Source organism: Aspergillus lentulus (genome assembly GCF_001445615.1).
Source record: "Aspergillus lentulus DNA, contig: Alt08, strain: IFM 54703, whole genome shotgun sequence".
Taxonomy (NCBI): domain Eukaryota; kingdom Fungi; phylum Ascomycota; class Eurotiomycetes; order Eurotiales; family Aspergillaceae; genus Aspergillus; species Aspergillus lentulus.
In genome coordinates this window covers 3,100,563-3,119,801 of record NW_028322118.1, presented here as the reverse complement: position 1 = coordinate 3,119,801, position 19,239 = coordinate 3,100,563, and the positions used below count along the sequence as shown (strand labels likewise).

At 47.1% G+C, this 19,239-nt stretch overlaps 6 protein-coding genes across 6 annotated transcripts; 4 read left to right on the top strand and 2 right to left on the bottom strand.

Moving 5' to 3' along the window:
* Positions 1–1,406: 1,406 nt before the first annotated feature.
* Positions 1,407–2,708, bottom strand: ALT_4262 (putative mitochondrial carrier protein; the record flags this gene model as incomplete). Its single annotated transcript, XM_033563081.1, has 5 exons — positions 1,407–1,632; positions 1,694–1,830; positions 1,876–2,154; positions 2,225–2,542; positions 2,604–2,708. The coding sequence occupies 5 exons, from the start codon at positions 2,706–2,708 to the stop codon at positions 1,407–1,409; spliced, it is 1,065 nt and encodes a 354-aa protein (XP_033418972.1).
* Positions 2,709–4,071: 1,363 nt separating this feature from the next.
* Positions 4,072–5,308, top strand: ALT_4261 (uncharacterized protein; the record flags this gene model as incomplete). The annotated part of the gene is made up of 4 exons (XM_089599714.1): positions 4,072–4,154; positions 4,435–4,491; positions 4,692–5,067; positions 5,165–5,308. 4 exons carry the CDS (start codon positions 4,072–4,074, stop codon positions 5,306–5,308), a joined length of 660 nt encoding a protein of 219 aa, XP_089456052.1.
* Positions 5,309–7,538: 2,230 nt separating this feature from the next.
* Positions 7,539–9,762, bottom strand: sac6 (fimbrin; the record flags this gene model as incomplete). The annotated part of the gene is made up of 5 exons (XM_033563083.1): positions 7,539–7,573; positions 7,626–8,608; positions 8,676–9,364; positions 9,425–9,635; positions 9,740–9,762. 5 exons carry the CDS (start codon positions 9,760–9,762, stop codon positions 7,539–7,541), a joined length of 1,941 nt encoding a protein of 646 aa, XP_033418974.1.
* Positions 9,763–10,950: 1,188 nt separating this feature from the next.
* Positions 10,951–13,993, top strand: ALT_4259 (DDHD family phospholipase; the record flags this gene model as incomplete). The annotated part of the gene is made up of 3 exons (XM_033563084.1): positions 10,951–12,422; positions 12,528–13,763; positions 13,861–13,993. 3 exons carry the CDS (start codon positions 10,951–10,953, stop codon positions 13,991–13,993), a joined length of 2,841 nt encoding a protein of 946 aa, XP_033418975.1.
* Positions 13,994–14,839: 846 nt separating this feature from the next.
* On the top strand, positions 14,840–15,277 carry ALT_4258 (PaaI family thioesterase; the record flags this gene model as incomplete). Its single annotated transcript, XM_033563085.1, has 1 exon — positions 14,840–15,277. One exon carries the CDS (start codon positions 14,840–14,842, stop codon positions 15,275–15,277), a length of 438 nt encoding a protein of 145 aa, XP_033418976.1.
* Positions 15,278–15,992: 715 nt separating this feature from the next.
* ALT_4257 (PX domain-containing protein) lies at positions 15,993–19,045 on the top strand (the record flags this gene model as incomplete). Its single annotated transcript, XM_033563086.1, has 2 exons — positions 15,993–16,558; positions 16,606–19,045. The coding sequence occupies 2 exons, from the start codon at positions 15,993–15,995 to the stop codon at positions 19,043–19,045; spliced, it is 3,006 nt and encodes a 1,001-aa protein (XP_033418977.1).
* Positions 19,046–19,239: the final 194 nt, after the last annotated feature.

The window sequence follows — 19,239 nt, the reverse complement described above, 5'->3', positions numbered from 1 at the left end:
ATATCATTCATCAAGAAACTAACAATACAGAGATATCAGTCCGAAGAAGAGTGGCAAGGAAGATCTTCCATTCCTGGCGACGCTGTTGATATCATGCCATCCTCCATCCTCCATCCCCCCGCGCCCCCCGGGGGTTATGCCCTGAAGCATACATTGGTATTCTCCGTTCAAACCTGGACATCTGTCAAGTATTACTCCATACCTATTGGTGCTTGCAGTGAACCTTGTCATTCGTGCCTTCTAATCCTTCACGGCCTTCGAAACATCCTTGCCGTCTGGAATCGCAGCCGCTAGTAGTCTGGTTATCACCTCGTCGCCGCGTGAATCACACAGTTTGCTGTTCTGTTTGTCCTTGTGGACTCTCCATAGCATGATCTCCATTCTACAGAGGCACATTATCTGTACTTTCTGACCATCACTCTTTTTTGTTCCTGTTTGAGAGGCAAAGATTGTAGTGGAGCCTCATCATCTGCCATGCATGAATCAATCCTTGAGTTGGGGATCATTAAGATTATTTATTGCCTTTTCAGCCTGCTTATTGCACGTCTCGTTGCAATCCTCTTTCTTAGGGAATTGTCCATCCAATGTCATTGCCACTTGTCTGCAGTAGAGAGCATTCGATCCCACAGCAAGGGTAATAGCTGCTATGCCAAGTGCTCTGAACGAGACCATTTCCATATAAATATTCAGCGTTAAGACCAAATAGTCATATGGTTATAGGGTGGAATATAGCATATAAGGGTGTAATCAAGTATGTCAGTCAATAACAGATGTTTAGCCATCTAAAATAATAGAGAGATGATTCTTAGATGAATAGAATGCTTTTTATATGGGTTTTATACCATACATAGCAAGGGACAAACGGAGCCTGTGACTAACCCCAAATACTTCTGATATGAGACAGATTCTCCTGGTAGTATCAGAAATGTTCAATAAACCCCAATCCTGAAGGACATGAGAGAATGATGAGATCCATCGCCTCTATGGCCATATGTATATCCAATCCTTAGATGCGCACCTGGGCCTAAATTGACCGGTTGGAAGTCTACGAGAAATATATGCTTGTGTATTAAATGCACCCCTGGGCTTAGATTAACCGCCTGGAAATGCATGCTCGTGTGTATACAGGGTTGGTGCAAGAGAATGCCAATGGTGCAAAGTCTGGCTTGGTGAGGTTTTAAGAATATTCGTGGATACCATCATCTAAGGGAGACTCATACTATCTTACCTCCATCATATCCTAGAAAGTGAAGCAGTAGCGCATACTAATTCAAGTTATTGTTTGTTGTTGAAACCAGTTACCTCTACTTAACCCTCCAATGAAACTTTCCCAGCCTACTATGATTATCATAAATATCAAGAAAATGGCAGTCAGCTAACAACTTTCATGAAGACAATGGCCATAATTACTTCTCATCGCTAAATCCAACAAGAAAGTCCCTTGTCAACTCAAAGCTGAGCCAACTGCTAGCCATACTCGGAGCAACTTTCAGGAGGTTAGGCACTATTCCTCTGAAAAACCCGCGCAGGCCTTCCTCCGCGATGATAACCCTCACAGCGTCCCAAATTGATTTATACCGATAGCCCATTCCCGACATCGTGTTTATTTGGAAACGACGTCGCAAGACATCACTATGACCGTATTAATTCGCGACTACCAAAATGGAAAAGCAATGTCTCTTTAAAGACTTACAATGGGTATGTGCAGGTCTGAGCTACAGCCCCTGAGATAGCACCTGCTAGTAGCTTGCGCCAGGGACTGGGATTCTTATCCCCATCAGGAGTCAAATACTTGCGAACAGACTCATATGTCATAAAATTGAGGCCCACCTAATCTCATAAGCACCTGTTCATCAATGTTCGGATTTCACTTACATATGGAGCAACGCCAGCGACTGTGGGGACAATACCGCGATAGAGGGCAACAAAACCACCCTCATTCTTATAGATTAAAACCATAGTTGTGAACATTCCAGGCAGTTGTTCGGCAGTACCTCTCTGACCGAGAGCAGCGAAAGATGCTGATTGAATAGAGAGTCGCGTTCGGACGATGTCGAGAGGGTATGTGATGGTGACCGAAGTGATGCCAGCAGCTCCTCCACATAGTAAGCGCCGGATTGGCGACAGCTCAGCATCTGGAAAAGGTTCCGCGAACTGGAAAAAGATAAAGGTCAGCATCTAGGCCACAACCCAATTTATCCTGCTATCAGTTCCCGAAATCTACCTTTTTGTAGAAGTTGTAGCTCCCGAACTGGACGGCTGAATAGGGTATTATGCGAATGCAGTTTGTGCCGTTACCACGCATGAAGCCTCTCCAGCCTTCCTCTTTTCCAATCTTCACGAGAGCCCTCCATATGGATAATTTATATTCCTCTCTGCCCACAGTCTGAATCTGTAGCAAGATTTTGAGACGTTCGAGTGGTGATACGATCGTCCTAGATACAGCACCGGCTACCCCTCCAGCAATGAATGCTGCGATAACGGGGTCGGATATCCTTTCTTTGGATTTGGTCAAAACCGGTGTGCTCTTCAGTGGTGGTGCCTGAAACAGATGTTAGCGGTGGAGAGTGCGGTATGGGAGCTATAGCAGCGCTTTAACTCACATTGACGAGACCAGAGGGTGACAATTGACAGAGCTCGGGCGACTCGGTTTCCCCAGACGTTTTGACGTCAGCATCTCGCCTGCGTTGATCCCGATCTAAGCTCATTTTATCACAGTAAGCTCAGTTTTCAAGTCCGTAGCCACAGATGGCTCGTGGTAAAAGCGAAGTGTCACGACTTTTACGCGCCGTCTGTCCCAGTCCTGGCGCACGGTTTAAATAGAGGATTTATTCTTTGAAGCGAACGATCGACATTTAGAGTGGACGACAAACACCGAAAAATATAGATATATCAGGAAATGGCAGAGAATGAAGTCCAAGAGAGTCGGAAAGGGCACAGGTGCAACTATAATCAGATGCTGCTAAGATCCTCAAGTTCTGAACTGCAGGCTGATCAAGTCTCTTCAAGCTTTTCATTTAGCTAAAGCAGCATGAGTGCCGCGGAGAGGGACGCAAACCTGCTGTGAGGGAAGAATGAATTATATAACCCCAACTTCCAATGAAGCCGACGTGAATTGTACTGAGGCATTAGAGGCGCTGATATTAAGGTTGAATCAACGAAAACACTTGCCCTCATTCCCACTAGTGAGATAGAATCTTTCTCTGTATACCGGTTGATACAGACCTCAAAAAGGCTCAGATCCTTACCCATGCACAACTACTAGATATAATAGAACCCACATGAGAAGTAAGATATCCCGATTATCTTAGGCTAACTCTCTTTATATAGGGTGCATGCGGTGTCAACCTGTTACTATCAAAACAACACCTCTGGGTGATTGCTGTAATGGTGGCCTAAGGCTACAATCCCACCGAAAATTTACATCATCGGATAAGCAAGACAATCGAACGACTTCTACAGAAGCTACTCCGTATTTCAGCCCTCTCGCGAAGTAGCGGACTCGATCTACGATCACAGAGACCTGGGACAGCTGTCCATCACGCTTGATATCCGTTCAGATGGTGCCGGTCGGACCTAAGTGGCCGGTTCAGGTTTCCTATCACCATCGCCAATTGGCCATTGTACCTGTAATCTACCTTACTTCGTACAGCTTGTTAAATACTTAGGTTGTTCTAGGTTATTTAGCCGTCGCTCAAAGTTCAAGAGTCGCAAAGTTGCATGATTATACTACCTGAGCATAGTCCGGACCAAGAATATACTTGTATACTTCGAAATATGAGAAGATCGGATTGTGCGTTTCACTGGCAATATAAGTAGGTACTTGCAATCTGAGTGTGATCCATAAGTAGTCCAGAAGGTATGGCGCGTTCGCTTGTGGCACATCCACCTCCCCGTAGTTCCTTTTCCATCTTGTACTTCACTCACTACAACTTTTAACTACTACCACTTTCTTGCACTTCTCCTTGGTCAGCCTGTTCTTCCACGAATCTTCCCAACGTGAATCTAGCTAGCTCAGACTTGAGCAACTGGAACTCTATAAAGAAAATCTTCGTTCAACATTGTCAAAAGATGTCTCGCCCAGGCACCACCCTTTATGTCACTGGTTTCGGGCACGGAACCCGGGCTCGCGATCTCGCATACGAATTCGAACGGTATGTGTCGCTCGTCGATTGCTACACACTCTGAGAAACTTGCGGTCTCCGTACCCACCTTCGAACTTCATTCAGTGAAGTCCGACGCCTTTGAGACTCAGGCTTCTACATCATGAGAGTAGAAAAAGCGGCTTTCCCTCATTTACGATTCGTCATTGCTACTTCCCCCCGTTCAACTTCCTGCTGACTAGACAAACACTCCGCTTCGTACTCTTTCACCTGCTCCTAATCTGCCTTGTTTGTTATTCCATGGCGTATCCGGAAGCTAATACTTTCACAGATATGGACGCCTCGTTCGGTGCGATATCCCAGCACCGCGTACTCCGTCTAGCAGACTGTACGTTTCCCTCGATTTTCATACTTATCCATGGTTCTGATGAGGCTAGTTTTGCTTTCGTCGAGTACGAGAGCCGCCGTGATGCGGACGATGCATATCACGAGATGCACAATAAGCGGATCGGGCGCGATGATCTGCTCAAGATAGAGGCACGTTTCTTGGCTTTCTGCCATTGTCCCTTCAGACTAATTTCTCCTTAGTGGGCCCGTACTCCTCCGTCTGCCTCATGGCGCTTTGAATCCGGACGTGACCGACGTCGTGACCGTACTCCCCCTCGTCGAGGTCGCTCTCCATCTCCTCGTCGTAGTCGAGGTGATTATTCCCCTCGCAGGGATGAAAGATACGAGAGAGACTATGACCGACATGACCGGGACTATGACCGTCGCGACCGAGACTATGATCGCCGTGATCGAGATTATGACCGTCGCGATAGGGACCGAGAACGCTCTCGTGACCGTTCGCGAAGCCCTGATGAAAGGGACCGTGATGTCAAGGAAGACAGAGAACGTCGTGATGATGAGAGAGAGCGCCGCGAAGAAGATCGCGAAAACGGCCCGAACGGTGAAGACAGGAAAGGTACATTACTTCCAATCCATCAGGGGACAAAGATGAATTCTGCAGCTAACTCTGGCAGCACCCTTGGATCCTCTGACTTCGGCTCATGACGAGCTAGATACTGCCGAGTAGGTTGACCCCTCGGTTCTCATGGCATAGCTATTGGACAGCTTGCGATCACGGATTAGAGACAAGAAAGAACCGCGACGGCATCAATGTTTCGTTCGGGAAGGTTATCGAGGACGTGGCGACACTGGTTTGAATCAGGTTTCCGATCCGGTAATGGTAATAGACACCGGTTCACTGGGTAACTTTCTTTTCCTACGTTCTGTTTACGTTCGCATGCCTTTTGCTCTTACTTGTTTATACCTTTGTTCTTTCTCTTTCCTTGCTCTTCTTTCTTGTTTTTGCTTGTTCCCCAATTCGTGTTCTCTTCGTGAACGACAGAGAACCAGAAGCGAGGGACCATGTAGAGATTTTTGGAAGCAAAACCAACCAGACGATGCGAAGGAAAGGGAAGAAATGGACAGCTGGTCGTTCATGGTTGCTTTGCTCTCTGTGTGCTCTCTGCTCTTTCCCAGCCCCGTCTCTGATTCCTTTATCATTTTCCTTTATCTCCCTCCTATTTCGGATCATGGCTTGTGTTTGTTTGTTCATCGATTGGTATTTATTGTGGTCAGCAGCTCGAATCATTTCGGACCGGACGTCGAGCGATCGTTAATTCTACTTGCGCCAATTTAGTCGTCCCTACGTGTGTCCCCGATATCCGCGTTCATCATCCGTCTTAATCGCATTCTATAAGAGAACGATTGCCATCCTTTCACCGTCCATCACGAACGGCTAAGCTTCACGATATCCTTTCCGTCGATCGGTCGTTTCGGCTACCGACCCATGATGTCATAGTCCAGTAGAAGTAGCCGTAAGTACCAACTCCTGTATGGAAACAGTGTATATAAAATGGATGTTTGACATTTTCGATGTTTGATCATTCACAATGCTCCATACGGGTCGTTCTTAGTGTCCGTAGCATGAGAAGTGACATCTCGAGCTCAAGCCGAAAGGCGCCACGTACACCCAGTACCTCCCTTTTCCATGGATATATGAGAGTGAGGCTTGGGTTCGTCAACACGGGCATGACTCGATCATCGGTCAATGGCTTAGTTCCTGCTTGTTCTTGTCATTATTCTTAGTCATTCTGATCCGATACATGATTCTCGGCTCCTGAAAGTTCAAGGCTGATTTGGCAGTGTCCGTTTCCCTGGCGGAACGGGCGAAACCCCTGCCACCGTACGCATTATCCACTTTTCCAGTGGAGCCAGATATCTCCTGACTCCTGAGTATCGCAATGAGACAGAACCGCCTATTTAGTTGACACACCTCTCTACTTTAAAGACGCACCCATCTGCTTTGAGGAATTCGCAGGAGAAGCCTGTGATTGCCTCGACTATACAGGAGTTAAACCCGAGGGCCTACGGCATGATGGTAGGCATTACATGATTAGATAGCTTCATAGCTTTATAGGCTAGGAAATTGCTTATCTTGTAAGAAATAGCTCTTTCTACTCCATACTTTGTTGCACTAGGAATCACATAGAAAATCAGAGTAGGGGACATCACAATGGTGATTATAGTTATATGTACAGTGAGTAGCAGGGTAAGCACAGCTTATATAGAATTAATCAAGTGCAAAATAGTGTAGTCTAGTTACCTGTGTGGTTAAATACTGTTGAAAATCTAACATGTTAAATGCCTATTGCAAGGGTATCCCATATTGCTACCTAGTAGGGAAATTAGAATACTTGGATCCATACAGGATATATGATGCCTAGTCTTGCTATTAACATCAGGGGAGTGTTGCTAATAAGGAGTGGTTCATCAGTAAGATTAGGTGGTGTGTCTTAGCTATCGCCCTCTTTACTAACATCTTCCAACATCCTCCCTGCTGGGTGGTTTGCCCGGGAGATTAATTTTTATATATATTCATTAATCATAATAGTGAATGCATGCAACTACTTTCTAGCCAGTCATGAAAGATCACTGGATAGGTAGTTCCAGGTCATGTATGATACCCCTGATATTAATATTCTATTAATAAATTACTTGCAGAGATCTATTATTTAGCCATTATCTTTGTTATGAACAATGCTCAAAGTAACACTAGTCCACCTTATGATATAGATATTTTTATTCACTAGTAAGATTGATATTCGCAATGCAGGCTCTTAAGATATGAATAATCCTCAACACTGCTGTCAGATTAGACAACCATTATTACAAAAGAACCATCACTACATAATGTGGATCGAAGAGCTAATTTTGCATCTAATATCATAATCCATGCAGAGCTTAGAGCCGAGGTAACCAATGCATCTCAAAGTGGTAACGTTATGAGGTACAAGATAAAGGTGGCTTGAAATATCCGAATCTCTGGCGAACCAGGGACAGACATGTTTCATGTTATGTCTCAGCTGCAACAAAATTGTACTGAGCTGATCATTGCATCTTCTCGTATGTGGCCATCAGAGAACCTATTTAAATGAGTTAGTAGGCATCATCTGTGGGGAGAAGGACCCAACTTACCAATAAATGTAGTGACCAAGCGAGACCGTACTTGACAAATATCCTCAGGAACCAACCAAATAGTCGCGCCTAGCTTTCTTGCTATGCTAATGCTCAATTTGGCATTAGCGTACGCTTCCTCGTCTGATCGGCCGGGCGTGACGAGCTCGTAGTCAACATAGCTACTCTTCATCCCGTTCAGAACATCAAGAAGGAAAAGTCCCGTGCCGATGGTTTGGTCCTTAAAGCTGCGTATTGACGAAGTTCTGCCTCCTTTGCGGGACATGTCGTTTGCCCACCGGATCATTTCGGCATCGGTGATCTCACGCTTGCCCATTCGCTGCGCGAGGCTAGACAAGGTGTTTGTTATATCTCTCCGCATCAATTGCCAAACTAGTCCCAGCGTAAGTGTACGTTGTCCGTCGGTAATGTCCGCACCCTGTACCCCTACAAGGGAGAACCCGATGTGCTTTCCAAGTTCGATTGCATAGTTGGTGTTTTCCACAGCCTTGAACCGCATCATCTCGCCGCCAGAACTAGGCGGTTTGTTAACATGTCTCCAGTTGACACTGCCAGGGATCACTTTGTCGTAGGCTTGAAGTAGAATGGTACCATCTCGAAGATCATCGAACAACGAGTTGACGGGGGGCTGGACATCGAGCGAGTTCAACCACAAGGTGAACACTCTAGCTTCTCTTTCTCCCTCTGCGTCGAAATCCTCAACCTCGAGTTTCTCCTCCTCAGTTATTGGGTCGAGACCTGGAATCGTGTTGAACAGATTGGCAACAAATGCAAGGTTAAGTTTGGGGTTTCCAGCAACAAGAGACGAAGGAGTCAGGAATTTTCGACAGTTTAGTTTTTCTGCATTTGCCAGAACTTGCTCTGCTCGCTCAAGCAGGTCCCGAGTCTCAAGCGGAGCTCTCGAACACAAATTGGGAGCCAGCTGATTCAAGAGGACAGCGTAGTTTTCACCGTTTTTGACATCGGTGGAAAAATTCGTCACCCTGAAAACAGGTCAGCGAGCTGCATTATTTCGCAGGAAATTCTTATATTGAAAGCGGCCCAACCTACCTCTTGTCCCACTTTGCATTCTTCAGATGATAGTTGAACCAACGCAACAAGATTTGCTCTGGAGGGAGGCGCAAGAACTGGTCTAGCGTTTCGTCGTCCTCCAGAAGCCGATAGAGTTCGGGATGAAGCTTGATGTCAATCTTGCCCAAAAGACCTCGCCGGATAATTTGCCAAATCAAACCCAAGATCAGGTGCTCGCGGACCTCTATGATATCGCCGCTTCCGATGTTAACCACAGAGCACCCAATTCCCTTGGCCGAATTGATCACAATGTTATTATTTTCAGTCATATGGAATGCATTTAGTTCCTTGATCTTTCTCCCAGGCTTATTCAGGACACGCTCGTCAATGGTATCTGGGACGCTGTCATTGATAAGTTTTGCTAGGACCAATCCGTCCTTGCATTTATCAAACATCTCAAAAGTGTCAGTGGGGAATGGTAGCAGATGGCCAATATCGGGATCCCCAGCAAGGACAGCGTTGATGTGTCTGGTGAACTCAGTTCTTTCATCTTCATTGATAGTATGAGTGACGTTCGCGGAAGAGCCCTGAACGTGAATCCGTCCTCCTACGCTGCCTTTGGAGACGTGTCGAGACACACCCCTTCCAATCTCGGGTATCCCTGGAGCCGCACTCGGGCCGGCAGTTGCTCTATTTTGCGCTGCAGCAGAGCGGAGTCTTGAAATGAGCTGTGAAATACGTTTTTAGCTTCTCATGGTCCCGGTAGCGATGAAGATACAAACACGAACATCTACATAATCTTCGAGCTCGACTCGACGAGAGCTATCGAGATCGACTTCCTTCAAAGCCTGGCGCACGACGTCGTACGGCTGACGTTCGGACTGCTGGGTGGCCTTGATCACAGTAGCCTCGTCCAGATACCCCTTATCGTCAACATCCAGTTTTCTGAATGCATCCTGAAGGGAGAAAATTTCACTTTGGTCAAAGTGTGGATATTTCCTAGACGTGACCCATGTGAGAAAGCCTTAAACTAAGAAGCTGTGTGAAGGTCTCTGTTGAGAAGAACGGCGAGGCACATGATAAACAAGAGGGATTATACGAACCTCTGAAGCTTGAGAACGTTCATCTTCTCGATGAGCCGATATGCTCGGCCTGTGGATGGAGCCTTAAGAAGACCAGAATAGATCTGGCCCCGAGATGACTTCAAGAAAGGATGTGAAGACGGAACGGAATGAGAACGAGAGTATAAGTGGAAGAAGGCAAACAGAACGAGAGAGCAGGAAGAGTGAAGTTTTCTCCCCCAGCCGCGAGATTATCGCAGGAATCGGGGCTGTCGAGCTGAGCGTTGCGTGGTTTCAGGCAGCTGGTAGAGAGTGACAATGAGTAAAGCTACCTAATCTCCGGATACCCCTGGAACTGGAAGCGGGAGGTTGAGAAGCGGGGTGGGGTTGTGGCTTATGGAAACATTTACGGATTACGCAGTACTTGAGGCAACAATAACGACATCAACACGCCTCAAATTAAATAGGAGGCTGATACTGGTGAGTGATTAACCATTGACTAATTGCTAGGCGGATAGAACAAGAAGTTAAGATTCACTTCAAAAGTTCGATCCTCTCCCTTGAAACTTATGCATTTTGGTTCGTCGCTAATGACTATTTCATACTGGCGACGTCATCACATGACCAGTCAAACGATGACGCATGAAGTGAGGTGGGCTTTCTGCTACTACCCAACGTGCGAGGAGTACCATACAGTTGTAATCTTACGAAAGAGGCCTTTGGTGATCTCGGAGGTGGGCATGTATTAACATACAGGGTACCTTACCTTAGGCTCCTACAGATAATCTGTATCACCATTTTTTTCAGGTGCGCTATAGGTAAGCTCTTTGCTGATATCCCACCACGCATGCGGGCCATACATTTAGATCCACGCATTGGTAATTCAGGTTATACCTCTCTACATTCAATATCTATTTCTTTCTGAGACGATCCGATGACCATCAAGAGGGCGCAATCTTGGCACTTTAGCCATTACTAGGCTCCATGTGTTTTGTCCCTCCCATAAAAGGTAACATACCTTAGTGACTGACTGCTCTTTTTTCCATTGCAGCCATTGTAATTATATTGCGCTGTTTAGCTTGCCGAAGAAGCTCTCATACCAATACCCGATCCCTAACACTCTTAATCATCGATACGGGCGCATCTAATGCCACCTCATTCTGCGTCTTTATCCTCTCATCCAAACTAAGGATTTGAGTAGTATCACGATCACCTTGGCCCGCACATTCATCTTTCGGGGTCTCCAGGGCCTCATGTCCAGGGAAAATCAGAAAGGGTCCTTTCTGGGAGCCATCTCTTCCTGGAATGCATCAAGAAACACCAAGAATACCCCCAACACCGATGGACCAGACGTTCTTCCTAGATCTCAAGGCGAAGATCATACAATCACACACAGGCATAGACTTAGCTTGCGCCACTACCCTCCGGATTGTCCCCTGCTGAGGGTGAGGTGGTTTTACGCTGTTGACTCACCAAAACGGAAACCACTACTCTCAGAACACCAGAAGGAAGAACCGAAACCCTTACCTGCGCCCAAGAAGTTTGTCCCGTTTTCGTCGAAAGATTCCCTGGCCATTGAGTCCACTTTCCAAAAGCTCTCGGACGTCGAGATTGCTCAAGAACAAACACGAAAGAGTGAATTACTTCGCGAAACAAGGAAAGGGTTATTTACAGTGCCTGTCAATGAGGACAACCTATTTGACGTGGACATTGAACGAAGGGAGCTCACACCGGCGTACTGGATAGGTCCCACCTATGAAGTGCGCCGGGGTACATGGTTCTTCCAAGAGGGGTCTACTTTCAAGCCGTGCGAAGAAAACCTGGCCACCCAGCTTGAGGAAGGATATCTCAAACTTAAACCATGGCGCCTGGAAAATGACCAAAGCAGACTCCCGCAGACCGTTGCAAACCCAACCCCTCAGCATGCAGATAGATCAGATGTGAACAAGTCTGGGTTGCAATGCACACCCGAACCATGTGCTTCGCGGCCACTTACTGGTCAGGCTGGACATGCAACTTCTGGCCGAGTAAACGAGCCTCGGCACTATCGTCTTTTTGGTGCTTACATGAACTGCATAGTGACATATCAGGATTATTCTACAGCTTTGTTGGCGAATGACGATTTCATGTCACGAATGAGCAGTACCGTGTACCAGAAATTGGGCGGTATACCAGGTACAAGAGTGGTGCGTGGTTTTATCGAAACTAAAAGACAGAAGGAAACATCGGCTGTGAAGAGTCGTGATCATAGCGTTGGTACAAAATCTTCCTCCGACACCCCTAGTGCAGCCTCGACAGACCACGAGGTCAAGTCTGATTCGGAAGTTTCTTCAGACACACGCCCTAATGAGGATGGGAGGAAGAAAGTGACTAATCAGGATGATCCGAGGTCAACTCTGGAACGACAGATGTCGTCCCTTGCTGGTGAACCTCAAAATACAGCTGAGCTTGAGGAGCAAGCGCGGAAGCAGGAAGAGAAGGAAATGGAAGACTCCAGGGAAGCAGATGAAGAGGACAGAGAGCGGCAGATTGACCATTTGGTCCTTGTCACACATGGAATAGGCCAGCGACTTGGGTTGCGGCTAGAAAGCATCAACTTTATTCATGATGTGAATGTTCTTCGGAAGACCATGAAGAGCGTCTATAAGGCTTCTCCTGATTTGCAAGCCTTGAACTCTAGTTTCTCAGACAGTCAAAAAAACTGCCGCGTTCAAGTACTTCCGGTGTGAGTTAACCCACCCTCGGCAGCTGTCAAGTGCTCAACTGCGGATTATGACCATCATACTGTCCTGGATTCACTCGAAAGAGCTCTCGTACTAATTGGATTTAGCTGCTGGAGACACCTCCTTGATTTTCCCTACAGAGGAGTGAGGCAGAATCGTAAAGAACTTGATTTAGCCGATGCAGACTTTCATGACGACAGTTCTTATCCCGGATTGAACGATATTACCCTTGACAGCGTTCCCGCAGTCCGGAATCTCATTTCTGATTTGGCAATGGACGTACTCCTCTACCAAAGTGCTTATTGTGAACACATTTCTACCATAGTTAAGCAGGAGTGCAATCGGATTCTAAAACTCTTCAAGCAGCGAAATCCGACATTCAAGGGCTCTGTGAGCCTCTGTGGTCATTCACTTGGTAGCGCGATCCTGTTTGATATCCTATGCCACCAACCGTCGACTCCTCCCACCTCCGGAGAAAGGAGGATGGACCGAGTCGGGTCTCAGGACATTTTGCTCGACTTTGACTGCGAAGAATTATTTTGTTTGGGGTCTCCAATTGCCCTTTTCCAGATGATAAAAGGAAACACCATTGCTGGGCGATCTATGATCGACCGGGCAAAAATCAAGAGGTCCAAGGAGGAGTGTGATCATCGGAACCCAACGTCTTCTTCCTCCGCGAGCCGTGGCGCACCAGTTCAGGCGAGCACGGCGCCGAGTGGAGGGCCGACTATCGTATCGTCACCGAAGTGCCGACAACTCTACAACATATTTCACCCTTCTGATCCCGTTAGTTACCGAATTGAGCCGCTAATCTCGCCGGCAATGTCGTCGCTCAAGCCGCAGCCCTTGCCATCGGTAAAGAAGAGCCTGTGGGCAGCTCCTGGGCAAAGCCTATCCATGATTGGCAGTCGTGTTGGCCAGAGTGTTGGAACCTTATGGACCAATTTCGCAACCGGGGTCGCGAGCAGTCTACTTAACCGCAGCCTCGGCCTTGGTTCGGAGGAAACTTCACAATCCACAGTGATTGCTACCGGGACTCAAATGCCTCGAGGATCATTGGCTAACTCTTCTCTTGGAGAGGATGGTTCTTCTCGGTCTGGTTCGGGCGTTGATAGTCAAGAAGGGTCTGCCGATAGATACCGTACACTGATTGACTCGAATCTAGAAACGCTCTACGAAGGGACCAACAGAACCAAGACTAGTCATCACAATGACATTCTACATTCCGCGGCCACTGAGTCCGCCGTTGGCCGAGAGAGCGAGGACCCAAGGGGGTTGAAGATGGAAGATGCTAAAATGAGGGCACTCAATACTAATGGACGAGTTGACTACAGCATCCAGGAGTAAGTTATTTTTTTCTTCCCTCCAGCTATCGAGGATCTTTACATTACTGTCTGAATCCCTCGAACCCACGCCCAGGATGCTAATACATTTCAATAGGGGTGCATTCGATATATCTCTGATTGCAAGCATTGCCAGCCATTTGACATACTGGGCCGATGAGGATGTAAACCACTTCATGCTTTCACAGATGCTGTCAAGAAACGGTCGGCATCGAAGTGTCAAGGACTGATTCTTCCCCAGCTCGAAGTTGTCGATCTCTTCTCGCTATATTTACGCTCGATCTGCTTCCGGTCTCAAGCAAAGCCTGGACTAGGCGGTAGACCAGTCCTTGCTTCTGTTATTTTGTACCACTTGGAGACGAAGATACGTTGCCTTACACCGGCGACACCAAAGCCTTTCCGTGGGAGCTTTGCCTGTCTAAGTTGGACCGGAACGATTGCAATCAAGATTTTCAGCGGTATACCTGTGATAGACCCTAAAGGAATTGGTGATGTCATGTACGATAATCGCAATGATACTGCCCCTATGATGGCTCCAGGATGATGCTGGGCAGCATGTAGAATACGCCGTGTATTTGAGAGATTCAAAGTTTACTATCAAAATTACATTGTCGGGTGTTCTATTTTGATGAGGAATGAAGAATAGACAAGTGACTTACATCAAAGTGTTGTTCTAAGTCCCATTACAGGCTTGTGGATGTATTGTTCCTGCTGATGAACAAACGAAACGAACACCTAACCAGGCATGGATCTACTGAAAGGATGCGATTTTGAGTAAGGTCGAACCAGAAATAAATCGGGCGTGTTTCGCACAACGCGTTCCAGATGATTACTTAGGTAGGCTCTTTGCTAAGAGTGATGTCCTTGTACCTACGTACATTGCAGACTTCAGACTTTACCTTGTTAGGCATGCGCTAGGTGATAACCCTAAGGCTTAAACATAACTTCAAATCAACCCACTCCTCGACAGGGATGGAAAAAATTTTTCTCTCAGCTATCTATCGTCCAACGCTTTTTGGATGATTATTCCCCCCTATCAATGCCGCAATCATAACAACTAACAAACCACATTCATTATGAACACTGAGCTCCATCAGGTCTTAAATGTCTGGGACCGTATCCGTGTTAACAGCCCAATATACGCGTTCCTCCTCAACGACGTTGAAATCTATAGCGCGCAAAAGGGGAAAGTTAATGCTCGCCTTCGTGTTGCTCCTCATCATCTGAATTCCAAAAACACACTGCACGGTGCCTTTTCCGCATGTGTCACTGATTGGGCTGGTGGGCTTGCCATCGCGTCCTGTGGCCATGACTCTACAGGTGTGAGCACCGACATCCATGTCAATTACATGTCAACGGCCACGACAGGGGACTGGCTTGAGATTGAAGGCTGTGCGGATAAGGTTGGGAAGACACTTGGTTTCACGACAGTGATTATTTCCAAAAAATCAGAGGCGGGGAAGATGACTATCGTTGCCAAAGGTTCACACACGAAATACCTCAGAACCACTTGAGGACAGCTCTCTTGATTATCCATGACTCGCCGACAGCGTCTTGCGCGCTGGGGAAACATAACAGAATAGCTCGATGGCTATGCGCCAAGTCCTTATACAAGCCCGCCGTCTTCTTTGCATCTGGCATGATTACATGCTCTTTGAATGCTGGATTCACTCGGATAGCGGAGATTATAAACCCATTCTGGATAGCTTTAGATACCTCACCATCTCATCAAGATGTGAGGTAATAAAGAATGGGCACATAAACCATCTAGTCTGTTGTTAAGCTATAGAATTCTAATTATTTCCACCTCCTGGTCGCACCCAAATGAGACTCCTGAACAATGGACCAATAACAAGTATGGATCTGATACATATGGGAAGACACATCATCATAATTAACCAGCACCACCTCATTTCGGTCTCACGTGATATTACCCATACCATGAAAGGCTGTCAGCAACGCGTGACATATTATATAATCACTATCTGGGACCAAAAATGGGAAGGTATCGTCATTTACTGAGTATTTAGAGCTCGTACTGAGGAAGCTCTGTATGAACGCGATGGGTGGAAACGCAGTCTCTGGCTCCAGAGAAATTGGCCCAGCTTTTAGCCTATACCCATCACAAAAACCCTAATCTGTTTCAACTGATCGTTTCTACGACCCCCAAGTCGTTAATAGACCCGACACAATCGTGGCTAATGCCATCCTCACCCGAGGAAAGTCATTATGGATGATTCCATTGACAGGCCTCTTCCGTCTCCCTCGAGCGAGACTCGCTCCGATGTCCGGGATGCCGCTGACTGTCTTCTGACCTCACGTCATGACGATTTTAATCGACCCAGTGATTTGATACCTACCATTACCCCATCACAGGAGCCAGTTGATTACATGCTACGTTTCCTCTCATCGGCCGATAATTTAACATTGACCTGGCTTGTTACGTCCTTGGCGATAGTAACTTATGTTCTTCTAGGCAGGATTGGACTGCTTTTGATTGGGCTGGTGGCCGGTGTCGCTATACATGCATCATGGGAGGCAGCCGATACTGGTCTTAGGGGGGATCCAACGGGTACTTCCAGTATCTATAGGAGGAAGGAGCTTTCTCTGAACATAGCAAACCGATTGCTGGAGTTATCGAGTCGCAAACCTCCAGAACCAAAATCAAACGGCGGGATTATTGCCGAAGCTGCTGAGGGGATGTGTGAGCCTGAGCTAGATTTCTCTGGTTTTCCGCCCAAGACAGCGGCAGCATTGCGGTCATTGACCAATGCTGTTATAAAGGACTATGTAAAGTATGTTCGCGTCACATATGTCTCCACACGTTCTGACAGAATACAAGTCACTGGTATAAACCCATATTGCCAGCAGAGCAAATGTTCCCTCTCTCGTGCCGGAAATTGTTGAGAGACTTTATTATTTCTCTGTCCTCTCATCTTTCTCGAAAACGGCCGGCAGATGCATTCTTGGAGTTTCTTACAAATTCTTCTTCTATGGTTATCGTGCTCTTGAATGAATTGTCAGCGGCGTTCCAGCATGTCGAGGGCCATTTGACGCCAGAAGATGCAGTCAAACGGTACCTGGATTTACATCCGGAAAGCAGTTTAGCGAACATTTTGTCGGAGCAGCAGCAGCGATTGAAATTAAAAATGGTAGCAGATGACATCCTATCCAGGTTTTTGGAACCAAGAGCGTACGCTTGTTCCGTGCTGAGGGCATTCCTTCGCGAGATTCTGGCCGGTTTAGTATTAGAGTCGGCAATCTCCAATCTTTCGCGATCTGAGACGGTCAATGGCTGGATCATTCATCTTTTAAAGGAAGGTGAATCGGAGTTGTTGAACGCCATTGATGCGGGGGTCGAGGGGGCCAAGGAACAAGTGGTCGCGGTCGAAGGCGCCCACGAAGAGAACAGGTCTACAACAGTTCCGTTTAGCAAGTCAGATATTGAGGGGAAACCTGCTGGACATTCTAATACTTATGGAATTCTTCCTACGACCAAGGTCGTTGAGGTTCCAATCTATCCACCAGGAGGCGCCACGGTTCAGACAGAAGACTTGCAGGTCCGAACCGCTCATCTGTGTTCGCCTGAAGATGTGCAGTCCTCAGATTCCCAGTCAACCATGTTGCCGCGCCACTCGCTTGTCGGGACCCAAGGAAAGGAGGCAACAATCCATACACCGAAGGCCAAAGACGCCGCAGAGATTCGGAATGATTATGATCTGACAAAGATAGAGTCCACGAAACATTATCCTCCAGTTCAACCTACAGACCCATGCATGGCACCGCCAGCCTCGCATTTATCGGATTCCCCATCTAAAAAATCACCTGTCACGACTCTTCATCATGCATCCGTTTCAGTAGAGGAGCTTTCTGAAGCTAGTGAAAAAGCATCCATTCGGTCAAAGCCTACATCGAGTTATTTGATCCAAATCGAGCCAGCAGCCACACGTCGCACTGGGTGGATGATTTTCAGAAATTATGCAGATTTTGAATCACTACACGGCACCCTTGGAACGATAGCAAGGCTTAATAAGATACAGGATTTCACGGAAAGCCACCCTGCCTTGCCACCTTGGAAGGGGGAGACAAAAGGGGCCCTAGTGCGTAATCTGGAGAGATACCTTAAGGATGCCCTTCAGTATGAAGCACTTGCGGATTGCGAGAGAATGAAACGGTTTTTGCAGAAGGATGACCGCCTCGATCCTGGCGCCAGCGATGCCTCAGCTAAATCTGGGTTTCCGTTTCCCACCTCGTTGGCGCTCGAAAACATGGGCAAAGGTATGCTAGGTGTTCTGACTAACGCACCAAAGGGCGTTGCTGAAGGTGGTAAAGCAGTCATTGGTGGTGTGACCGGGGTGTTTGGGGGAGCGAACGGCAAAAAAACATCATTCAGCTCCAGAGGATATCAAGGAAACCATGGCCGTTCCCTATCAACTCGATCCATCTCACAAATGAACTACGAGAGTATAGTCTCTGACAGTGTGAACGGGCCGAAGAGACCTGTTAGCGAGAACGATAAGACAGAGCGTTATTCATTAGCTGTTGTCCCTACCCCCGAGTCCTCAAGTTCTCAGGAAGTCCCTCCTAGCCCTGGAAGCGGAAGCGTTGTTGACTCTACTATACCAAGGTTTGGAGATCTTGCATCTTCCGATTCAAAACTCGAGAGTAATCATCTCCAGGGGCCTTTGTCTGACTCTGATGGTGGAGCTAACATTGGTTCCCGCATAAGACCGAAGGAGGAGCAGAAAGCGTCAGATGGTCAAAGTACGGTGCGGCGTCAAGAAAGCCCTATCTCCCAGGAGGAGACACAAATAGCTGTGGAGCTCATCTTTGCGGTTATCAATGAACTCTACTCATTGTCATCCGCATGGAACATCAGGAGAACACTTCTGAACGCAGCCAAGACGTATATTTTACGCCCCGGAAGCCCAAGTTTAGAGACGATTCGCACTCTCTTACAGGAGACCATGATTGATGCTAATACCTCGGATGCATCAATCGCATCCTATCTGGCCAAGCTCCGCGAGAATGTCCTGCCGACGAAAGAGGAGCTGGAGTCCTGGCCTCCGTCGCCCAGCAGCGCGGAAAAGGAGCGTATGAGGGAAACTGCGAGAAAAACACTTGTCCTTAAGGGGCTACCGCAGGCGCTTACAAGTGTCATGGGGGCCGCTGCTAGTCGCGAATCACTCGAGAGGATCTTTGATTGCCTACAGGTCGAAATGATTGCACGCGGTTTTGTTTACTCCATTCTTTTGCAAGCTCTGAGAGCTCTGACTTTCTGATCCATCCGAGAATGGTGTGAGGCTGATGATTATTTCTCTCCCTTCTTAGCCGGATGATCAGTGGAAGACGTTGCCCAGGAATTATCATTAGGATGACGTCTGAATAGGTGAATTTGAACATTAAATGGTGTTTCGCATGTTCAGATTCGCGTGTTCAAAATTTGCATCACCTGTTGGCAAACTCTTATATCAAA